Source organism: Nipponia nippon, unplaced genomic scaffold (assembly GCF_047370975.1).
Source record: "Nipponia nippon isolate SJK-2023a ecotype South Korea unplaced genomic scaffold, ASM4737097v1 scaffold_32, whole genome shotgun sequence".
Lineage (NCBI taxonomy): Eukaryota > Metazoa > Chordata > Aves > Pelecaniformes > Threskiornithidae > Nipponia > Nipponia nippon.
This window is the reverse complement of record NW_028262350.1, coordinates 3,093,537-3,113,876: the sequence shown is the minus strand read 5'-3', so window position 1 is coordinate 3,113,876 and position 20,340 is coordinate 3,093,537. Positions and strand designations below refer to the sequence as shown.

The 20,340-nt window shown below is 52.9% G+C and overlaps 1 protein-coding gene across 5 annotated transcripts in view; it reads left to right on the top strand.

The window, feature by feature from the left end:
• SKAP1 (src kinase associated phosphoprotein 1) overlaps positions 1–20,340 on the top strand; it is a 158,295-nt gene that overhangs the window by 108,046 nt on the left and 29,909 nt on the right. For all 5 annotated transcript variants that reach the window (XM_087770107.1, XM_087770108.1, XM_087770105.1 and 2 more), the window contains one exon: positions 19,940–20,020. In XM_087770107.1, the coding sequence (XP_087626233.1) occupies positions 19,940–20,020 (81 nt within the window). The remainder of the gene's footprint in view (positions 1–19,939; positions 20,021–20,340) is intronic.

The following is a 20,340-nucleotide window of genomic DNA, read 5'->3' as shown; positions in this document are numbered from 1 at the left end:
GCAAGGACCGCATGCTGGGGGTGATGGATGAGATGATCTTTCCTCGCTCCCGACTGCTGCTGCTGTTTTTGGTGGGCTGGTGGCAAGGGCACGCTACCAAAAGGCAGCAGAGAGCCGCCTGGGATGGCAGCTGGGGCAGGCTGCAGGGCTCGCACGACGGCGGTGGTGAAGCAAGTGCTGAGGTATTTGGTTCAGCATTTTCAGCAGTGGGACACAGATCTACCTCACCTGGCTTGAGCACGTGTGCTTGGCCATGGGCTCTCTCTGCCCTCTCTGGTGGTGGCTGGGATGGATGGGGCTCCCAGCATACCCACCCCCGGGCTGGGGGAGCCAGGACCTACCTATCCCCCTCTGGAGTGACTTGTTCTGATTTTCAGCCCAGAGGGAGTTGAGCCAGAGGTGGAGGGGAGGGAAACACCCCTTAAAAATTGTCGAGGTAATGGAAACAACCTTAAACTATCATATTTCAAGCATAACGCCATAATAAAAGTAACAGGATAATGATTTTTTTCAGTCCAGATATTAGAGGCCCAGATATTGATTGGTTGTTTCCCTTGTCGTTCTCGCCTCTGATGGAACTGCATTTTTTGACAGAGAGTGCAATAAAATGTACAGTTTCCAATTTGAGAGCCCTATAAATGTCATCTCTACATGCACGGTTACAAATTCGTCATGATGTTCCTCTCCCTCCCCTCAACGCCGAGAGGGTCCTCGGGGACGGAGGAACACACACCGTCTCCCTTCCTGGAGGAGAAAGTTTGCAGTGAACCCGTCCCACCTCCGTTATGTGCCGTAAAGATGAAAAGATGCTTCATTCCCATGGGAGAGCTCTCCTGGGGTTAAAAGGACCGAGGTTACAGAGTTAATATATCTTGTAGTTTTCAGATTTATAGATTCTGGGGCAAATTATCAAGCTTGCCGCAGCCCCTGGTTGTTCGGAGTTGAGCTGTCAGGAGCTTCCAGTTTGACTCTGCTGGGCAGAATTTTATTTTTAATGTTTTTCCTACGAGGACTTGATACCTTTTGGGCAAAGGTCTGAAGAAAAGCTGAAAATTTACAGGGATGTCAAGGGAGAAATGCAGGGTGGTGGCATATGAAGTTTCATGAATAACATGGTGGCATATGAAGTTATGTGAGCCCTTTTTGCTCCCTGCTCATATTTTTGGAGGTTCAATTTGTTTTAGTGCCTCCATCGTCTGCCCTGTCTGGGTTTCCTCCTTGGTTTAGAAAGCCGGGATTTTCAAAGGAGGCTGAAAAAGTGAGCGCTGACATCGTAAGAGATAAGGCGTCTCCTGGGGAGATAAGCCCTTTGCATCTTACCTCGGGTACGTTTCAGGAGGGTACAGCCTAAGTCCTCTTGAATTTTTGGGTCAGCAGAAATGCCTGTGCTAAAGGCTCCTCGTGCCCAGGAGATGCAGGGAAGGGGGAGCGATGCTGCCCAGCCCGGTCGGGCAGGGTAAGGGGCAGGTGGAGGCAGGTCCTGGTGGGGAAGGACTGAGCAGCAGCTGCCTCCCCCCCGAAGGCCGTTATTTGCCTTTATTAATTTTATTTTTAAATCCCTGAACAAATTCAGGGCTGGAAAAGGGGGTTGGTTGCAGGTGCCTCAAGTGAAGTAACCGAAAGCAGGGGGAAGGCAGAGCAGCCTGATGAATGCGCTGTTCTTCCACTGCAAAAATAACAATAATCAGTTTTATATAAATCTCTTTTCCGCAAAGAGACTTGAAGCCACCAGCAGCATCCCCGAGGTGCAGGGGGGTACCCCGGTATGGGTAATGAGGGCAGTCACCTTCCATGAGATACGCTCGCGCTGTGACCTTCCGTTAGGTTTAATGCAACCTTTTTATTTATTTCCAATAACTCTCCAATCAGTCAGCACTCTGCCAGGTTTCCTCTAACCTCAGATCACAGTCTCATAACCGGTTTTGGGGCTTTTATTGGTCTCCGAGGTAGCCAGAGCCATTAAGCTCAGTGTTTTGATTTGATGAGAGACGTTTCAAGGGTCTCAGTGTCTCTCTCACCTTTGCCTAAACATTTCAGCCCTGTCTCTATGCCGGGAATTGGGATTGTGGAGCCCAGCCCTGCTGTTCCTCAGCTCCCCCTCTGCCAGGCAGGAATTTTAAGGCTTAGTATTAAAGGGGTACAGAACTGGCACTGAAATTTGCCTTTTTCTCCCCATTTTCATACAGCAGGTTACCTGTGGTTAATGCCAAATCCCTAATGGGAGCCTTTACCCAGTGGGGTGCTGGAGGTTGGGTTAAGGTCTGAATGTCACCCCTGGGTCCTGAGCCCCCCAGCCAGCCTGGATTTGTAGCCAAGGACACATCTGATTAACCACATTTGGTGCTTTTTATAATAAACGCCTGATCTATAGCGTCCTGGATTTATCACTTGGTGGGTATCTGAGATGTAATAAGAAGCAGCTTCTTTTTTGGACCTGGCATTCTTTATACAGCCCTGTCACTTTCTTATATTTCCAGAGGTGGGCTACAGCCAACACGATCAATACTTTATTTTGTCTCCTTTTACCAATAATTTTTTTAATCATAGTGTGTTTCTCTCATCCCCCACCTTTGGATAAATAATTACAACGAAGCAGTGCCGCATTCAGCACTTTTTAGAAAAGTCTGCAGAGGAAAAGCGATGAAGTCAGGAGAGGGGAAGGGCAGGAGCGCGCTGGGCCTTGGCATCCCCACCACCAGCAGAAAGGGGGGCACGCAGGTGCAGCTCCTCCGAAAGCTGCGGCGAAGCGTGCCGTTACCGACCTGCCGGGGGCTATCGGAGCCCCCCGAGCCCCGGGGGGACGGCGACAGGCTGCCACCCCTGCCAGCGCCCCGCCAGCCGTCCCACGTCCCCCAGGCTGGGCTGAGGGTGGGTTGAAGGGACGTGGGACCAGGGGAGGCTGGGAGAGGTTGGACTTGGCCAGTCTAACCTGTAGGACACCAGACTGGGAACTGGGAGAGCCCAGTTTTACCCCCCAGGTCTTGTTTTAGTACCTCTTTGCCTCTGCCCAAATATAGTTCCTCACCAGTCGCCTCCTCTCTAGGCTTTTTAGGATAAAAAGCTCCAAGGTTGGGACCAAAGTCTTTGAAAATTATTTTTCCGGGTGATACAACAGCCCCCCGTCTTCCAGCCTGCTCTGGGCTCCTGGGCATCGCCCGCAGCCGAGGGGGCACCCCCAGACCGGGGCTCCCCAGGGGCTGGGTGCGGGGGTGCCCGCTTAGGGGGGGTCAGCCCAGCCCCTCTTCGGGGAGGGCAGACCGGGCAGGGGGGGGTCCCCCCTTGCTCCCCCGCGGGGCCCGGCCCCGCTGCCGTCCCCGGGCCGGGGCTGGACCACGATGCTCTCGGCTCCTGGCTTCAATCCTGGGCTTCTGCTGCTTCCTTGTGGCGAAGCCCCGGAACGACAGGGTTCTCCCCCGCCTCCCTCCGCTCCTTCATCCCCCAGCCCTGCCCGGCCACGGCGGCCCCAGCCCTCGGGAGACCCCCCCAGCACCCCCGGGCACCAGGGCCAGGGCGGGGGTGGGCTGCACCCCCCGCCGCCAGGCTGGGCTCCCCCTGCCCTGCAGCCGCAGGAGAGAAGTACTTCACCCCTGGTCATCCCTGCACTGACCTTTGCCGGGTCCTTTATAAGTCAAAGTGGGATTTCTGTCTGGGAGCCCTTCCCGGGGACCGTAAATATGCCAGAGAAGCTGATGGAAGCACTTGATTTTAGTCGTATGTGTTTTTAAAGACCCAAAATGTAACCCTGATGTCAAGACGGGAATTCACAGGATATTTATGGTGGAAAGCTTTTTTTTCTCCCTTCCTTTTCTCTCTAATTTTAGTGCCATTGCTGCTCAGGATTACACTTGGGCTTCCCCCTCTGACACCCGCAGTGATAACCCCCCTCTCCGCGCCCCAAAAGCAGGGGCATTGCCCTGGCCTGCCCCGCACAGCAGCATTGCTCCTGCAGCACCCGGGGGCTGGCATTTCCTGCAGAGAGCCCGTTTCGGTGCCCAGCGGGGACAAGGAGAAAGGGTGGCCGGGCAGGAGGAGCCCTGCTGGGGTCCGGGGCCCGGGGTCCTGCCTGGAGCAGAGGGGAAGGATTTCTTCACATGTCTCAGCAATGCTAATCCTGTTTATACATCGCTGGGTGATGCTTCATGCCCCTGGTGTGACACCGTTGATTCATGTTTGGCTCGTGAACCACCCTAACCCTCAGATCCGTTCCTCCGCTCCTGTCTGGAGGGAGAAGAGGATGGGACTGGCGAGGGCTGCGGCTGGCCGGGTCTGCCGGCGGGGCTCAGCACCCCTGGGGCGATGGCCGTGCGGGGGAGAGCGGTGCTGGCGGCTCCGGGCCGGGTCTCCCAGGTGCCCCATGTCAGCGGTGGGCTTTTTTCCATGGGGAGATTAGGGAGCACAGCGCAGCCGGGAGGGCTGGGGAGCGGGTGACCCCCCGCCGCCCTCCTCTGCTTGCTCGCTCCGGGGCTGCAGGGTGAAAGCTGAAAGTTGAAGAGTCCAAAACCATCAACCCTTGGCTCTCAGCTTGTGATGGGAAATGAAAATATTTGGATAAGCCGTGATACGGAGCTGCTGCTATTTACAAACCTTGATCCTGTGGCCTGCACATCAAAAGGCCTTCTTTTATAAAGCGCGCTCTGCTCTCCCGGCTCCGTTTTCAGGCTGTCAAGGGCATTATTTGATGTTCCTCTTTTGTTTGTTTACATTAATTAAGATGGGCAAATCCATCACTGTGACTTTCTCCCTCCGCGGCGGCGGGGCGAGAGCGGCCGGGGCACACGCCTGCTGCAGGTGTTCAGCGGGTTTTGTTGGGCGGGTGATAAAACACACATTTGTTCTCCAGGTCGTGTGGACAGACTGACACTTTCCCGATAAAAGCCCACCCGCCCCCCTGCCCCGACACCCACCCTGCCCCACGGTGACAAATGATTTTCTTATCTGGAACAAGGAAAAGCAGTGGCCAAGTTTCATCTCTGCTTCCCGCCCGGATGCTGGGGGCAGCGGGGTGATGCCACCGCGCTCGGCTCTGCCCGACGTGCCGGGATGGCTGGAGACTCAAGGAGAGCGCGTAACCGGCTCGGCGCAGAGCCCTCCGTCTGTTCCCTGGCTCTGTGCGCCATCACTGATGTAAAGTGCAAGAAACACTAAATTTCCTCCCTATTTTTGCCCCTTTGCGGAGAATTGCCCCCGATTTGTTGCCTCCAGCATCCCCATCGCCCGGCGGCATGGCCGGCAGCCCCGCTTTGCTGAGCAGGGCTTGCCACGTCCCTGCTGCGGGGTCATGCCTCGGGACTGCTTTGCAATTGCAAGTGCCCAAAATTGGAAAATAAGCGAAGCCCAAGGCCGGCCCCGGCTCCGGGTCTCGGCACAGTCTTGTAAGGGTAAGGCGGTGCCGCCCCGACGTTCCCGCTGCTCCCTGCGCACTCCCAGCCCTCGTGGCTCTGCTGTTTCGGGGGGTTCCTCGCCTCCCCTGTGGGCCCCCCGGCTGTGCGGGGCCGGTGGGACCAGGGCTGTCCCCAGTGCAGGCTGGAGGGGAACAGGACTCGGTGGAGGGGGTGGAGGAGGGAGCAGGGCTCACCGCGGCGGCGGAACGACTTAACACTGTTGCTGAGCTGGACTGGTACGAGCAAAGTGGCATATAAATTTCAGTCAAATTAGTTGACAGATGAGAGGCGGTGTGGCCTAATGAATTTTGCATGGGACAACTATCTCTTTCCAGTGATTTCCCTCGTGTCCTGCAGAAAGTTGTCTAAACTCACGGGGCGGAGGCTGCGCAAGGCTTGGGCAATGCAGGCTGCTGTGGCCCCCGGCACAGCGATGCCCAGGTCCCGCAGCAGCAAACACCCCTGGCCCTTCCCCTGCATTACCATTGCGATTCAGTGCTCCTTAAAAATTTGTCCCACCTTTATCATTTCCCAGCTGTCTCCCTTTAATACACATCCTTAATTTTTTATTAAATATGTCTGTTTTCTAGAAATGGGTTCTCAGGGTTGGACCACGCTGATACTTGAATTTTAGGCAGGGGACTCGGGAGCCCAGAGCCTTCCCAAGAGGAAGCAGCTTGCTCTTTTTTCCTGTTGTTTTTTTTTTTTTTTTTGAAGGAGGTAACTGGCACTTCATTTATCTGCGGGTTTGTTATGACTCTGGGCTAACAGATACCACACTTAGCAAACTCTCACTCTTCACTAATGGAAGATACTTTAATCTAATTACCCCGTATCACCCAACACCGGAGCCTCGAGCATCCTCCCACAGCACGGGCAGGGCGCTCATCCTCCGCCGGCGCGAGCCGTGGCTTGCGGGGATGCTTCCCCATTTCCCAATTCCCGCATGGCTCCGTGCCCAGCCGAGCCGGGACCGCCGAAGGTGGGAGCCTGGGAGGACTCACAGACACCAGATTTACTTGTGTCAGCCTCGCCTCGGGGTGCCAGACCCCGGAAAGAGTTGGGGAGCGGGAAATGCAAAGCGGGGGTTAAAATGGAGCGGTTGGGAGGTGGAAGTTGCTGGAATAATGGTGCCGGCTTGGGAAAAATGAGGTGTGAAATCCTGGGTTACGCTGGCTGCAATGAGCCCTGGCTCTTCACTGGTCCGATGCTTGCGGCTCGGAGAGGGCGAGGGAGGGCGATGCTCCATCTTTGCACCCTGTCGTGGGGTTTGGGGGTCTCGGGCTCAGCCGGCGGCCGTGCCAGGGGCTGGATCCGGCGTGAGCGGTGCTGAGGGGCCCGGGCTGCGGGCTGCTCCCCCCGGGAAGCCAGCCCTGGGTGCTGAGCCACTCCGAGCCTCGCCAGGCGCTGCGGGGTTTGTCGCAAGGCCATCGAGGAGTGAGTTGATGGGTGTATTTTAAAAACCCAAACATATTTTCATTAAAAATGAAGCTTTAAAATAATTGTTAAGACTCCAAAATAAAAAATACAAAACCCCAAAACTTGTTGCTTGCCAAAGTCTTAGGCAAGGCACTGGAGAGTCCCATTAGTCCCAGGATTTCTGAAAGGTCCTAAACCAGACTTAACAACACAGAGGCTCAGGGAGAATATTTTCTTTAATTTGATGTTCTGCAGCAGCTTAGTTCACATTGTGCAGAGCCAAAAACTGGAAAGCTCTGGTTTTGTCCAAAATTTAGAAGAGGGAGACAAGGTTTGGGAGGATGAGATCTGCCAACTGGAAGGATGTGGTAACCAGGAACCTTAAACTCCGTCCCGTCGCTACTGATAACACTTGTTTTGTTAAATAAATCAGCTTTAAATTTAATAGGATTTAAATTTTTTTCCCCTCATATATCCATCAAGTTAAAAGTAAATTTATTTTACCAATAAAATTCAAAACATCGCTTTTGTATGTTTTTATTTGAATTTCCGTCTCAGACCATATAGTGTTCAACATTAGTTGTGAATAAAAGTTAATAATCACTTCCTAAAAACTGCATCTTTCACCATTTTGTAACATAATACAAAATTTAAGTACCCAAATAAATGTTTGTTAAGCTACATAATGACCGAAATACTTTTGCATAGAAATAGTGTGTTCTGCTGGTTAGCTAAGAGAAATGTTAAACTTACCATAAAAGCGAACTTTATCAACATGTTTTAATGGTTACCAGCTTTCCTTAAGAAAGTGAATAAAAAGTACAAATGCAAAACAATGTTCAAATGGATGATTTCAATCAAGATGTCTTGCTCGATGATTTAAATCATCATGAAAATTGACGATTTAAATCACTTTGAGTTAAATCAACCCACCCAGGGCTCCGGTTCCTGCATCTCTGCTGGGACCGCCGCCACCCAGAAAGCTTCTTTCATCACTTGGGCTCCTGCCTGCGGGAGCCCGAGGCTTTAAAAGGAAACATCTTTGTCCCAGACCAGTGCAGAGCAGGATCCTCTAATGAGCTCCAGACGCTCCCCGTGCCCTTGCTCCGTCTCCTCCCGGTGTTGCACTGGGAGCAATGAAGTTGAGTTAGGGCTTGGGAATGGCAGGGGGAATTGGGGGCAGGAATAATTCCCATCACCTGCCTCCGGCTACGCACCCCAGGCGCTACTTGTACTCAGTGGGGAGAAAATGCCTGTTTCTCCCCCCTGATTGCAGAAGAGAGCCGAGGGAATTAGCCAAGAGGTCTGCAGATGGATCCCAGGCTAACGTCGGTGGCTGGCTTAAGGGTGGGAATACCGCCCGGCTCCCAAAGCCCCGCTCTCTGGCAGAGACAAGGAGGCACTCGGAAATTTCTCAAGCTCTTTCAATTTTGCAGAGTTTGCATCTTATAAAAAAAATCCCAGACAAAAAGCCAGAGCATCTGGTCAAAAGCTCATTCTCAGGGAGGGGTTCCTCCGTCCTGGCGGTCCCAGCCCCAGGTCCTGGGATGCTGCGGAGGGAACATGGTCGCATCAGGCTCCCGCTCCATCTATGCTGTCCTGTGTCAGGTCTCTGTTCCTGGTCCCGCTCTTCATCTGCACAAGTGTTTAATTGTGGCTGTGGGCAGACAAGATACTAAAAACCAGTGTAAGGCACTTAGGACCGAACCAAAGCCTGTGGTACAAAGCCTCTGTCGGTACAGATTGCCTTGGCGAGTCAAATTTGTGCAGAAATAATCCTGAGGTTAAGCATGGTCTGAAATTCATTTGGCAGCTCTGGAGATCCTCTCTCCTGTCTGGTGGTGGCTCCTGAAGGCGTCCCCGTCCCCGTCCCCATCTCCTCGCGGTTGCACTCCCGTCCTGCGAAGCACTCGGTGCCTCCTTGCAAGGGGGGTCCTGACCCGCTCAGGCTGGGGGGGGGACGCATCAGAGAAGGCAGTAGGTTTGGGGGAAAAAATACCCAAACCTGCTGCCTTCTGCAGATCCCCACCGGATCTGAATGGCAGGGAGCCGGAGCTGGACAGCACCGTGTCCCGAGGGACTGGGGACACCCCAAGGTGTCGGGCCCAGGAGAAGGAGCCGTCAGTGCCGGCTTGCGTTTCAGTGAGGGTTTGCCGGTGGTTTTGTTTTTTCTAAACAATATATCTGTATCCAGATTGGCAGTTGCTCTAGCACATTCATTTTGTAGAAAGGCATCCCTAAATGGGAAGAGAATAATTTATACTGACATAAAGCACCTTTATTTGGATATAACTATCTACATTAAGGAGGTTGGATTGCTCTCACCGTATCAGTATGGTGTAGTTGAAGCTCTATTACTCGTATATAAGCTATTCCTGGCTCTGCTCCTGATTTATTTGACTAGCAGAGCTAGGCTGGGTGTGTCTAGATTCATGTTGTGTTGATATCAGAAAATCAACGTTTCTTTCGTAATCCAAGGTATGTGATGTAAATCAAGAGGGCTCCAGGGAAGGCAGGGGCATTTTATCAGTGTAAAACGAGAGGAGAAGTGAGCCCAAGGGGAGGATTTACCAGAGAACGTGCTTTTATCATTTTACGACCTGTTGATTTTACTTTTCTAACAATTACTCAGAAGTAGGAAGCAAGGAAAAAATAGACCTGAGCCTAGATGAAAGGGAAGTGGGAGAGCCAGGCTACTCGTTTGAAATGTAAGAGTTTAATAAATACGGGAAGGGCGGCTTCCTCCCACTCGCCACCTCGAGCCCTGGCAAGGGCCTTCCTTATCATTGCCAGAGTGGCACAGATGAGACAGCGATTTCCAGCGTCAAACTTGGACCTTTAAACCATGCCAGGGAGCTCGGGAATTTGGTTTGCCTTTGGTTTAGTTGGATGTGGTCCTAACCCACAGCCGTCGCACCCGTTAGCAAATGGTGTTTGCAGGGGGGTCTGTGCCTGCGGGGCCACCGCGGTGCTTCCCATCACCGAGGGATGTCACCGGCACGGTCCGGCAGCGCGGCGGGGAGGTGCAAGGGCAACGGTGCTGGGGAGCTTTTGCCGAGGAACTGACTGCCGAGGTGCCTCCGCTCGCTTTTGAGATGAGACAAACGGGTGGCTAAATTGCAAATAGCAGTTAGGACTAATTACCTGCAAAATTTGTTTTTAAAGAGTGATGCTGGGTTTGAATGATGGAATAATGATCCCACTTAGCGCTTCGGTAGGGTTTTAGCCTTGGGAAGGCTGTGCAAATAGCAGCTAACGATGCTCTCGGCATCAGCGGCCAGGTAAAGGTGGGCTGCCTGCTTTCTGGAGATACGCTGCCAAGAGCCTGGTTAAATATACTTAAAATAAGCTGATTTGATTCCCCAAGACTTCTTCTTAGCTTCTTAGCTTGCTGTGGACATGAAAGCAAGACTAAAACCAGCCAAGGTGGCTCAGCTGACCAAGGTTGGTGTGGCCGGCTGCCCCCCGGCCCCCAGCCCGTCCCAGCTGGGCAGGATCAGGCAGGAGCTCCTGCCACAGGCAGGCTCAGGACGAGGTTTAAGCTCTTCTGCTGCCGGGTCTGGGCGTGCAGGCCCAAATCTCTTTTCCAGCGCGGTGACTCAGAACTTGATCGCCGTCAGTCATCTGCCGGTCCCCGCCGGCTGCCCGCTCCTGCCTCCAGAGCCCGTTGTCTGCCCCGCTCTTACCCCAGGTCTCTCTTAAAATCTCTCTCTGCCATGTCCAGTGCTTGGGATCGAGTATTTGGCTGTGGAAGGGGCTTCTTACAGGGTACCAGACTGGCTAGTGCCTGGGAGAAGTAAATCCATTTGTAATTAGGGAATAACTCCCACCAGTTTTCTTGGGATGACCACATCGGGCGCTGAATACTCTGAATTCAGGAGGAGGCAGTGGAATGGCTCTGCCTGACCTGGTATACAGTGACTAGGGAGGACATGGCAGCATGTTAGAGTCAGGATTAGAGAAACAGAAACATACCCGTAGGGGAAGGTCCAGGGTGAAGCAGCTCGCTTGCGCGCCCACCATGCCCACGCGTCGGCCGTGCTTCTCCGTGGTCTGCAGATGCATGCCCAGCATCTGGGGCAGCTGCAGCTTCCAGTACCCTCTGTGAGGTCTGTGATCCCTCTTCATCCCGCAAGCCGGGCATCTTCCCGAGGTCGTAATGGGCTGAGGTACGCCAAGAACACTTGGCTGGTTTTATTCTTTCTCTGGGATTTGCTCACTCACCTTGTCCCCAGCGACGGGATGGCTCCTGTCTTTCTTACCCCTTACACGAGCGGCCTCGCTGACCTCTTCTTTATGTCTCTTTGCTGGACTTGCAGCGGTTTTGGCTTGCACAAGGCCAGGAAGGATGAGCGCAGCAAGTTTGGGCTGCGGATTTCGTCGTGCCCCTCCTGCTCCCCTCCCAGGTGGATGCCGGCTGCCAGCATCCCTCTTCCCCACCCCCTCACAAATTTATACACAAATTGAGGTCTCAAGGGAAAGTTGTTCTTCATGTGAAACACAGCTCTACAGTTACAGGAGAGAAACCAAGTAACAATGAAAACCCTCAGGGAAATCATTTAATATTTCCAGCCTTCTCACGTGGGTTCTTGACACTCGGGTCTGCGGAGGGGAAAAACTGATTTATGCCGTCAGTCGTTAGACAATGTGGAGGTGAGGTCAGGCGCGGGCATTCCTCATCTCTTCCCCGGCGCTCAGAGATCCCTTGGGCAAGGTGGAATCAAAGCATTTCAAATGGTAGAGGTCATGAGAGTGACACTGTAAGAGGTAAAAGAGCACAGCCTCCTGCCTCCTACAGAATGGCTGACACCTATATATCTTCATATTGCCATTGTTTCCGCTTGAAAAATTGCACGTCGTTTGTTTTACTTTTTCCTAACCCTCCTCTCTCCTTAAATCCTCTCGATTTTCCGCAGTGATCTATAGGAATCGTTTGTGTCAAGGCTGACGATTATGTGGTACAGAATTTTTATAGGAATAAAAGGCCTAAGCTGTAAGATGGGCTTTAGCCAACAGGTGTCTGGTCTTTTCGCAGCCTTGCCGAGACCCTGTAAATTAAAATCACGTCTGCCCTTTGGGAATTTTCCTGCACTGATTTGTGGCTGCAGCGAGGGGCTCGGGTCAAGCAGCTCTGGGGCATGGTGTCATGATGGCAGCGCACGGAGGTACAGCGGGATGCCGAAAGATCATGCGGTTTGGCCCCTCAAAGCCAATATCCCCCTCGGAGCCCGAGCAGACGTCCCAGCGGCCTGAGATGCTGCTGTGGGCACCGAGAGTTTGCATTTGCTGCTTGGGTCCCTTCTTCCCGGCGTTCCCATCTCCGGCTGTTTCTCTGGTTCCCTTCATCCTCGTCATTTGTTGCTGGCAGAAAAGTTCATGGATTGAATATGTGGAAAGACTCTGGTCTTGGAGGACACAGGAGGGCCCAGGCCTGCTGTACTTGGTGTCTTCTGGGGGTGCCACGACTTTGTGACACCTCTGCAGTGTGGCTGAGCCCTCCCAGGTGCCCATCCGGGGAGAAAGGCCAAGAGGGATTTCTGGGGTTGGACCCAAACCACTGTGCTCACATCTGGACTGACGTCCTACCACAGTACAGGGTAGACGTGACGACGGTCCAAAACTCCAAAGAAAATTCAAGATGGTGAAATATTTCTGATGGGGAGCTCCTTGGTAGGAAATTCGCTTCTGTTGGGACTTAGGAGAAATGGATGTTGCGCATCCCTTGGATCTCTGGGTTCGGTCCTGTTAGCTCCACAAGTGTGTGTTTAATGAAGCTGGAGAACAGCTCAGCAACCTTCCTTCTGGCAGAAGGAGCAAACGTTGCTTAGCTGCACCCTGCATCGATAACCACCGGTGCCTTCGCGAGGGGAGCATCGGGGAGGAGAAGGGTTCCAGCTTGAGCACGCAGCGGCCGGGCTGCGTCTCCTGCCGGCTCCGAGGTCCCCAATGCCGCGTCCCATCCCCACTGTTCCACTGCTTTGCTTTTATCTCACCCTGGAGGAGAGGAGAACCATCTCTAAAGCCCCCCTGAACGTGCAATGAGGGGACACGTGTGGCACCGGTCATCGTAGGGACTATCTCTTTGCTCATACAGCTGCGGTGGAGTCCTGGCTCGAGGCTTGAGCTCCCAGGCGCTGTCCCACTGCACGTACTGGGACACGGGGGAGCAGGTCTCATTTGTGCACTGTGGGAAAAGCGTCTTTTCATTCAAGTCCTCGTTGGCAGCCCTGCAATAACGAACCCACCAGCGCAGTTAATGGGTCAGATCTGCAGCTGCTGTTGAAACCAGGGGTGTTTTTATGCAAAGATCTCAGGATTGAGGCAGTACTTAGTAACTGGGTGGTGGCGCCTGTAATTGCGTCCCCACGGCTCCCCATCCCCGAAACCCCCCAGGACCCCTCCTGAAACCCACTACAGGGCAAAGGGGGACGGGGAGAGACGGTCCCACGCAGGGACCAGCCAGCCCCGCCGTGCTCCCCCACGCTGGGGGCGAATTTCGATAAGGCTTCAGATGTCAGGCTTAGGTTTCCAAGGTGGTGGTGCAACATCAGTGAGAAGCAAATATTTGGCCAAGTGCACCCTGAGGTAAGCCGGTGTCCGGTGTAACCGCACAGCGTGCCCATATGTTATTACTTATCCATCAGCCTCTTTGAGTAACGATGTACAGGGCCAGGGCGAGGGTTGGCTTTTGTCAAAGCATATATTTCAGCGGCGTTTAAATAAACTCATCGAGCTGCACGTCTCGTGAACTTTCCTATTCCATCTGTCTGCGCCGAGCCACCCGTGGAAGGAAATGGATGAGGCCTTCAAACCTTCGCCAGTCCCCGGAAAATGAGCCAGTCCAGTTAACAATAAATGGTGGCCGGTTGGAGCACACATGAGCGGTCTAGTGAAGAAGAAAAGAAAGTTGAGCTTAATGAAGTCCCCGCGCCTGTGTCCCTGCGCGTGGACAGGAAAGGACGGGTGGTTTATAACTGTTTATTGGAGTTAATGGTAATAAATTCCTCACTTGTGATGCATTAACTTTAATGTTTTCATTACGTGATGATTTAGGTTTTCCCTTTTCACGTTGTAAATCATGTTGTCCCGGTAGCACAGCAGGTCGAATGTCTGACATAATGTTATGTTTGGGGGAGAGAAATAACAGGGGAATGAGTTACACAGATTATATATTTATATATTTCATACATTACGCTTTTTTTTCTTAGAGGACTTTAAAAAATTGCGTCCTCGGGAAGCCTGTGGACGGGTGGACGGACAGACCCATCTGAGCAGGGATTTGCGAGATGCGGTTGCGAAGGGCCGGTTTCCATAGCAACTCCCCAAATCCACTTGGTGCTGAAGGGGTTTTTTCCCCTCCCTCTTTGCTGAGTGTGAGCCCTTGGCTAATGAGCTGTGCAAATAGATATTGAGATTTAGTGGTTTTTATTTTGCAATTATAGACTTAGTGATTTGGAAGGAAACTTTTGGGCCAAAGGCTCTACCTCCTCTTTGAATTTTCATTTCTGTTTTTTTTTTTTCCTTTGGCAAAGTCAGTTTAACTTCAAACTTGCTGTTAAATTTTCCAGACAGAATAAAAAAAAAAACTACCAATAAAAGTCAGAGGCTTTTTTCCACCCTCTCGGGCTAAATCCCAGCCCAATCTACGGTCAACTGTTTGCCGTTGACTGTCTCTTCTCTTGTTTGCTTATCAGTCATAAAAACCATGGTCACGGACTCCTCTGAAAAAACAACAATGAATCCAACACTAACTCGGCGTCGAACAAAGGTCCGTCTGTACGTCCCCGATTTGTTTGTGTTCTGTCATTAGTTGTGGTCCAACGAGGACATTGGGGGCAACACAGTTAATTAGGCACCGTTAATCCCAGGTGAGAATTGCGGTTTTCTTGAGTGACTTCCATGGATTTTGTGTTTGCTCCTGACTGTCAGCACTTGTCAAAAGCCTCCGCCGTTGCCTGGGACCAGTTAATCTTGGTTCCTGCCTTCAATACTGGTCTGTACTGGCTGCTACAAGAGAGCATTTAGCAATTGCCCGCCTGTCCCAAAGGCTGCTCTGGGTTTAGCTGCAGGTTTTGGATGGGCTCTTTGGGTTGGGATGCCTTGTAGCATCCGAGGGCTCCTGAGCCTAAGGATGACTGATCCCAAAGCTGAACAGAGGGATATTTCAGTTGATAATTTCCTCTCGATGATTTGTTGCCATTGATTTTTAACTGCCTCCTGCTTGCTGACTAGCTTTCAGTCTAGGTAGTTATCCTGGGGTGGATGCCTACACTCTGAATTTTGCTTACTAGCCTCTTCTGAAAAGTCAGGCTGAAGCCTGAATAAATCTTCTCTGCCGTGCCTTGCCTTTTCTTCATCTACTTTCTTATTTTCCTGCTCAAAAACATGCAATAAAATTAGTCTGGCACAAGATCTATTCCATGTTGGCAATTGTTTAGTTCCCCATTTTCTTTGAAATACTTGCTCATTTCGTTCCCGTCGTTATAAATGATCCCCAGCCATTTCCAAAGCACTGAAAGTATCGGTGACGTTCCCGAGGCACGGAGGGAAGCGTGTCCAAGGGGCACTGAGGGCCTGGGACCCACCGAGGCGATGTGATGTGACCTGGAGCAGGGGGATGAGGAGGCAAAGACCAGGGGGACCACGCTGATGGATGGTGGCTCGCTTCCCACGATGGCCTTTCTCCTCCTGCTCCCTTTGGGCAGGACATCGGTCCGTGCCCATTGCTGGCTGCTTTGCCAGGCTGCAGCATCTGCATGGCACTGGGAAGGTCCTGCCCGGCTGTGCCCGATGGATCCAGCCTCCATCAGCCGGAGCCTGGAGCCACAGGGCCAAGCTCGCTCCCGTCCTCCCGCGGGGGACTGGACCGCGGGGTAGGTCTGGCTGGTAACTTTGATTAAGGGTACCCGGGAAGAGGGTTTGGGGGGGATCTGCCCCCGCATGGATCGTGATGTGAGAAAGCGGAGATGCTTTCAAGGCCCTCTTGATCTTGGAAAAAGGTAACGGTTTAAATACGGGAAGCGTTATTCTCCCATCAGAGACCAAAAGGAGCACAGCTCACAAACAGCTCCTTGTTTTTACATGTATGAAACTGGCATTTGATTAAACCCACAAATGCTGCTTGGCAGCGGCCATCAGTGCCTTTAGCCCCAGCAGCCACATCCTGGACCCGTTTGCCGTGGCAAACCTTGGTGGCGGGTGAGATTTCTAAAAGCTTTCAGCATTTCCCGAGCCCGTCTGGCTTTGAAGCCGGTGGGAGGGGTTGTTTGTCTCTTTCTGATTGTTTTTTTTCTCATTAGCTTCAATGGAAAAAGAGCGCAGCCACCACAGAGGGCTTTGGGAAATCACAGCCGATTGTGCTCTGGTTTGAAATGTATTTGGGTGTTCCCTGCGAAGTCCCCGGGAGCAGAATCTGCTCTTGGCACATTTGAGCCTGGTGAATAAGCTGGAGGATGGGGAATTAGCTGTAACCGTCGTGCCTCCGCGCTCCATCCCTTTGAACAGTCGGTTGATGTGACAGCGTGGGCACCGACACGGCCCCCGGGCATGTTTGGCTGCAGCTACTGTGACATTTTGTGCAGCTGGTGTGCATGACTCAGAGACCAAAGGGGCGAGAGCTGAAATCCAGAGGTCCTTGAGGACACGGCGAGGATGGGGTGGAACGGTCACGGCGCTCGGCAGCCAAACTCCTAGAAACTTTGCCCAAAAGATGCTGTTTGGTCAGCAAAGCCAGAAGCTCAGTGGGCGACCTGGGTCCGCCCCTGTGCCAGCCTGATGTAGGAGTGAAGGCTTTGAGGCTGAGAGCGTCCTTCGGCAGCACCTGGGGGATGCAAATCACAGTAAAGGTTGAGGTGTAATAAAGAGGGGAAAGGAAAGAGCTGGTGTCTGCTCCTGCACCCGTGGGTGGGGGCCCCTGGCTCCAGTTTTCTCCCACTCCTGAAATGCTACAGCCTTGTACCCTCTGCAGAAAAGTGGTCTCCAGGATTATGGCACAGAGCTATTCCCGGTTCAGCCCTTCTGCGGTAGGCTGCAGATGGAGCAATGTGGATCATGGACTGGGAAATTCATCTGCGGGAAGATCCTTAAGGGGTGAGCAGCTCCCTTGGGAGCTAGGCTTGAGAGGCTGCAGAGGATGGAGGAGAGGCCATGAAGGTTTTGAGGTGCTGGTGGCATTGGGAGGTGTCTGGGGAAGGTCGGGGCTCATCGGGCTCAGCCCTGGAGCATGGCATGGGGCGGGGGGGCAGCGCTGCCAGTACCAGCCATCTGCTGGGCAAAGGGTGGGCTGGGGGAGAGATGCCAGGGTGGAAGGGACCACTGAGACCATCAGTGCCGTGCCGGCACAGATGTGTCTCTCTCGGATGAATTTAAGGCCTTTTCTGTCCCTGTTTTTATAAATGGTGAATGGCCATTAGTGGTTGGAACAGATGACCAGGCGACAGGCTGGCTTTTCCATCGCTTGGAGTCCTAGATGTGGTGAGCTGTGGTTTACCTGCCAGCTGTGTGGTCCTGGGGCAGAGGCATCTGGCAGAGGCTGCCTGGGCAAAAATCACTCTGCCCTTGGAGACCAGAGAGCTTCCCGGGGCTGGGCTCCCACCTAGCCTCCCTGGATCTTCTGGGTGTCCATTAGGATGGTTTAAAGAAATAAAAAACCCCAGGGGCTGTCTTTGCAGGTTAATTTAGCTATTTTCTGCTAGCAAAAGCCATCTGGCTTGTTGTTAGGGGCAGGCTGGGGACATGGGGAGGGACGGGGGCACCCCGTGTAGCCCCAGCCCCGTCTGCAGCCAGGCAGAGCCCCGAGCACCGCGTCCCCCGCACTCACCCACCTCGCGCAGATTTAATCTTCCTGGCTCTGCGTTAGCAGGGCTGCATTAGAGAGGCTGCGTGCAACACAGAGGCTACAGCTGCCATCTTCATGTCATATTCTGTAAAACTTAAAATTTCCAGAGCCCTGTGCAATCAAATCAGCCCTCGCAACCCCTCCTTAATTGTATTAGTTTGTCTGAGCAGCCACTGAGCATTTAAGAAGAAGGGAGTCTCCTTTCATTCTGATTTTCCTGCTGGGAAACTGAGGCATGGTGTCTCTTGCAGGGCGGGAGAGATTTGGACTCCTGATGGTGTTTCAGAGGCGATGCCGCAGAGGTGCCCCGGCCCCGGGGAGCTGCCAGCCTGGCAGATCCTGGCACCCAGGGCCACAAATAACCTGAAACATGGGATCTGCTGACGTGGAAAATTGATCTCAAATAGGGCAAAGCACAACTGAGAAGGCAGTAGCTACCCCGGGGGTCCCGCCTGCTTACAGGCAAGCACCAAGAAATGATGGGCAAAGCGAGAAGATGCGGGGCTGGAAGAGCTGGTTGCTGGCTCCCATCGCATCCGCGCTGCTTCCCCGCTTCGGTTGCTCTTTGTGGTGTTTGAAAGGTCCTTGCACTACCCTAAATCTCTCTCGGCGACTGAGGAAAGAGCAGAAAGCGCATCCCAAAGAGGACCAGGATGGCTGGCCACGTCCCTGCCTTGGCTCAAGCGACAAGCAGCATCCTCCACGCTGGCGATTTCTGCAGCCGGTTTTCTTGGGGGAACGGGGGCAGAGGGAAGCCCCATGCTGATAATGTACTGAAAGTAAATGAAATTAAATAAGCGAAACAGCACTCGCAGCTCCTGCCTTCCCCCCTGGGTAATTCAATTCGAGCGCTCGCGCTGATGGGATCTCACCGGGGCTGCCTCTGTCACCCCGCTGGGGCCTGGATTCTTAACGTCTAAATAAAAGTTTCACTCAAGCATTTTTTATGCTGCTGCCAGCGGGATCAGAGAGCTGGCATTGGGCACATTAATGTAATATTCATACTCTCAGGGTCTCCCTGTGCATCCGGCAGCACCGTCCCATTTTCATAATTATAAATGTCCCATAAAATGACATTTAGATTTGCATTAGCAAAAGGGGTCGGGGCTTGGATTTGAGAAGGCAACGTGCCTTTTTACAAGTCAGATGCTCGGTGTTGCTAGAGAAAAGCCTGAGCACGTTTGTGCCGAGCAGGTGCTGGAGAGAAAGGAGATTTCTCTGGGCGGGAAGGGGCTGTCCGTGTCCTCCAGGCATTGCAGAGGGGCAATCCCACAGCATCCCGGGCTTCCCCGAATCTGAATCACCCCAGACAACTTTGCACAAGCTGAGGATTTGGTCTTTGAAGGATCCGGTTTCCAGCCAACAGAGGAGACAGACCTAGGGGAGCCTTTCCACCAACCCAAACTTTGTGTGTCTTTCTGTCTGCTCTTTGCCCCGGGACCCATTTGTGGAGAATTTATAGCGAGCCCAGAGTTTGCAAACTATAAAACACAAAAATGAAAATACCCCGTGAGTGAGGGAGGTGACGGGGGGTGGACTGGGCCGAGTGCTGGGTGTTAGCGAGACACGCTAAGAAAACGAGAGAAGCTCTTTTGACCTGGGATTCTGGGAAGTTATTCATACTGAAAAGGCTGCCAAGGCTGGGCACTGGGGAGGTGATTAGTGGCATTTAGTTGGCTTTTTTTTGTTGTGTTTTAGTACAAGCTATAATGGCAGGAGATGAGCAGGAAAGGAGGGCAAGACCTTCTCAGCAGCAAGCCACGGCCTGGGGATGTCCCGGCCCTGACGGTTTTGGGGATGTCCCGGCCCTGACGGTTTTGGGGATGAGATGTGGACATCGCCTCATGCAGTGCCAGAGCCCCTCTGTGGCCGCAGGGTCCGGCCACCGGCCCGGGGTGAGGTGCCGTGGTCCGGGTTAGACCAGACATCGGACAAGGGGGTTGGGTTTTCCAAGTCGATAAAGCTGGCGGGATCCTGCCTGCTGCCAACGGCTCCCAGGGACCCAGAGAGCCTTGGCTGGGGGGTACAGGGCTGAGCATCAACCCCCAGAGCAGCACCAGCCTCAGCCCGCTGAGGGCAGGTCTCTGTAGCCATGTGAATCCTGGTCCTGGTTCCCTGGAGGACTTCTGGGAGCCTGCAACCAGGGTTGGGAATAGCTGGCGAGATCATGATAGACTGTGATTTTCACCTCCAGCTGCTGTTCTGCCTTCCCAAGCCTCTTCTGCAGAGAAGGGGGCTGAAAACGTTGTGCTGAGGGCTTGTGCGCATGGGAAATCCCAAAGCTTTGCTTTGCTCTCTGTAGGACTGGAAGAATTCACACCAAAGCCTATTCAAGACACAGGGAACATCTTGAAGCAAGGATATCTGGAGAAGAGGTCCCGAGGTAAGGCCTGACAAGGAGATCATAAGATAAGGTTTGGGGATGTCACCTCAGAATTACCAACAATGCAAGATTTCAGATGAAGAACAAACAGGAAAATACATCTTTTCTGCAGATTTATCTGTAGGCGCAGGCAGAATCTTTCAGGCTTTTCATAGGCATCATACACACAGGGAGGGCACAGCCTTTATTTATTCTCTTTTGCAGATCATCAAACTGCACAAAGATTAAAACCCAGAAATTGAATTAAGCAGCAGCCCAGTCCTCTAAGGCAAGATGTGCCCTTCTAACGAGCAATACCTAATGAGGATAAAATCCCGGTG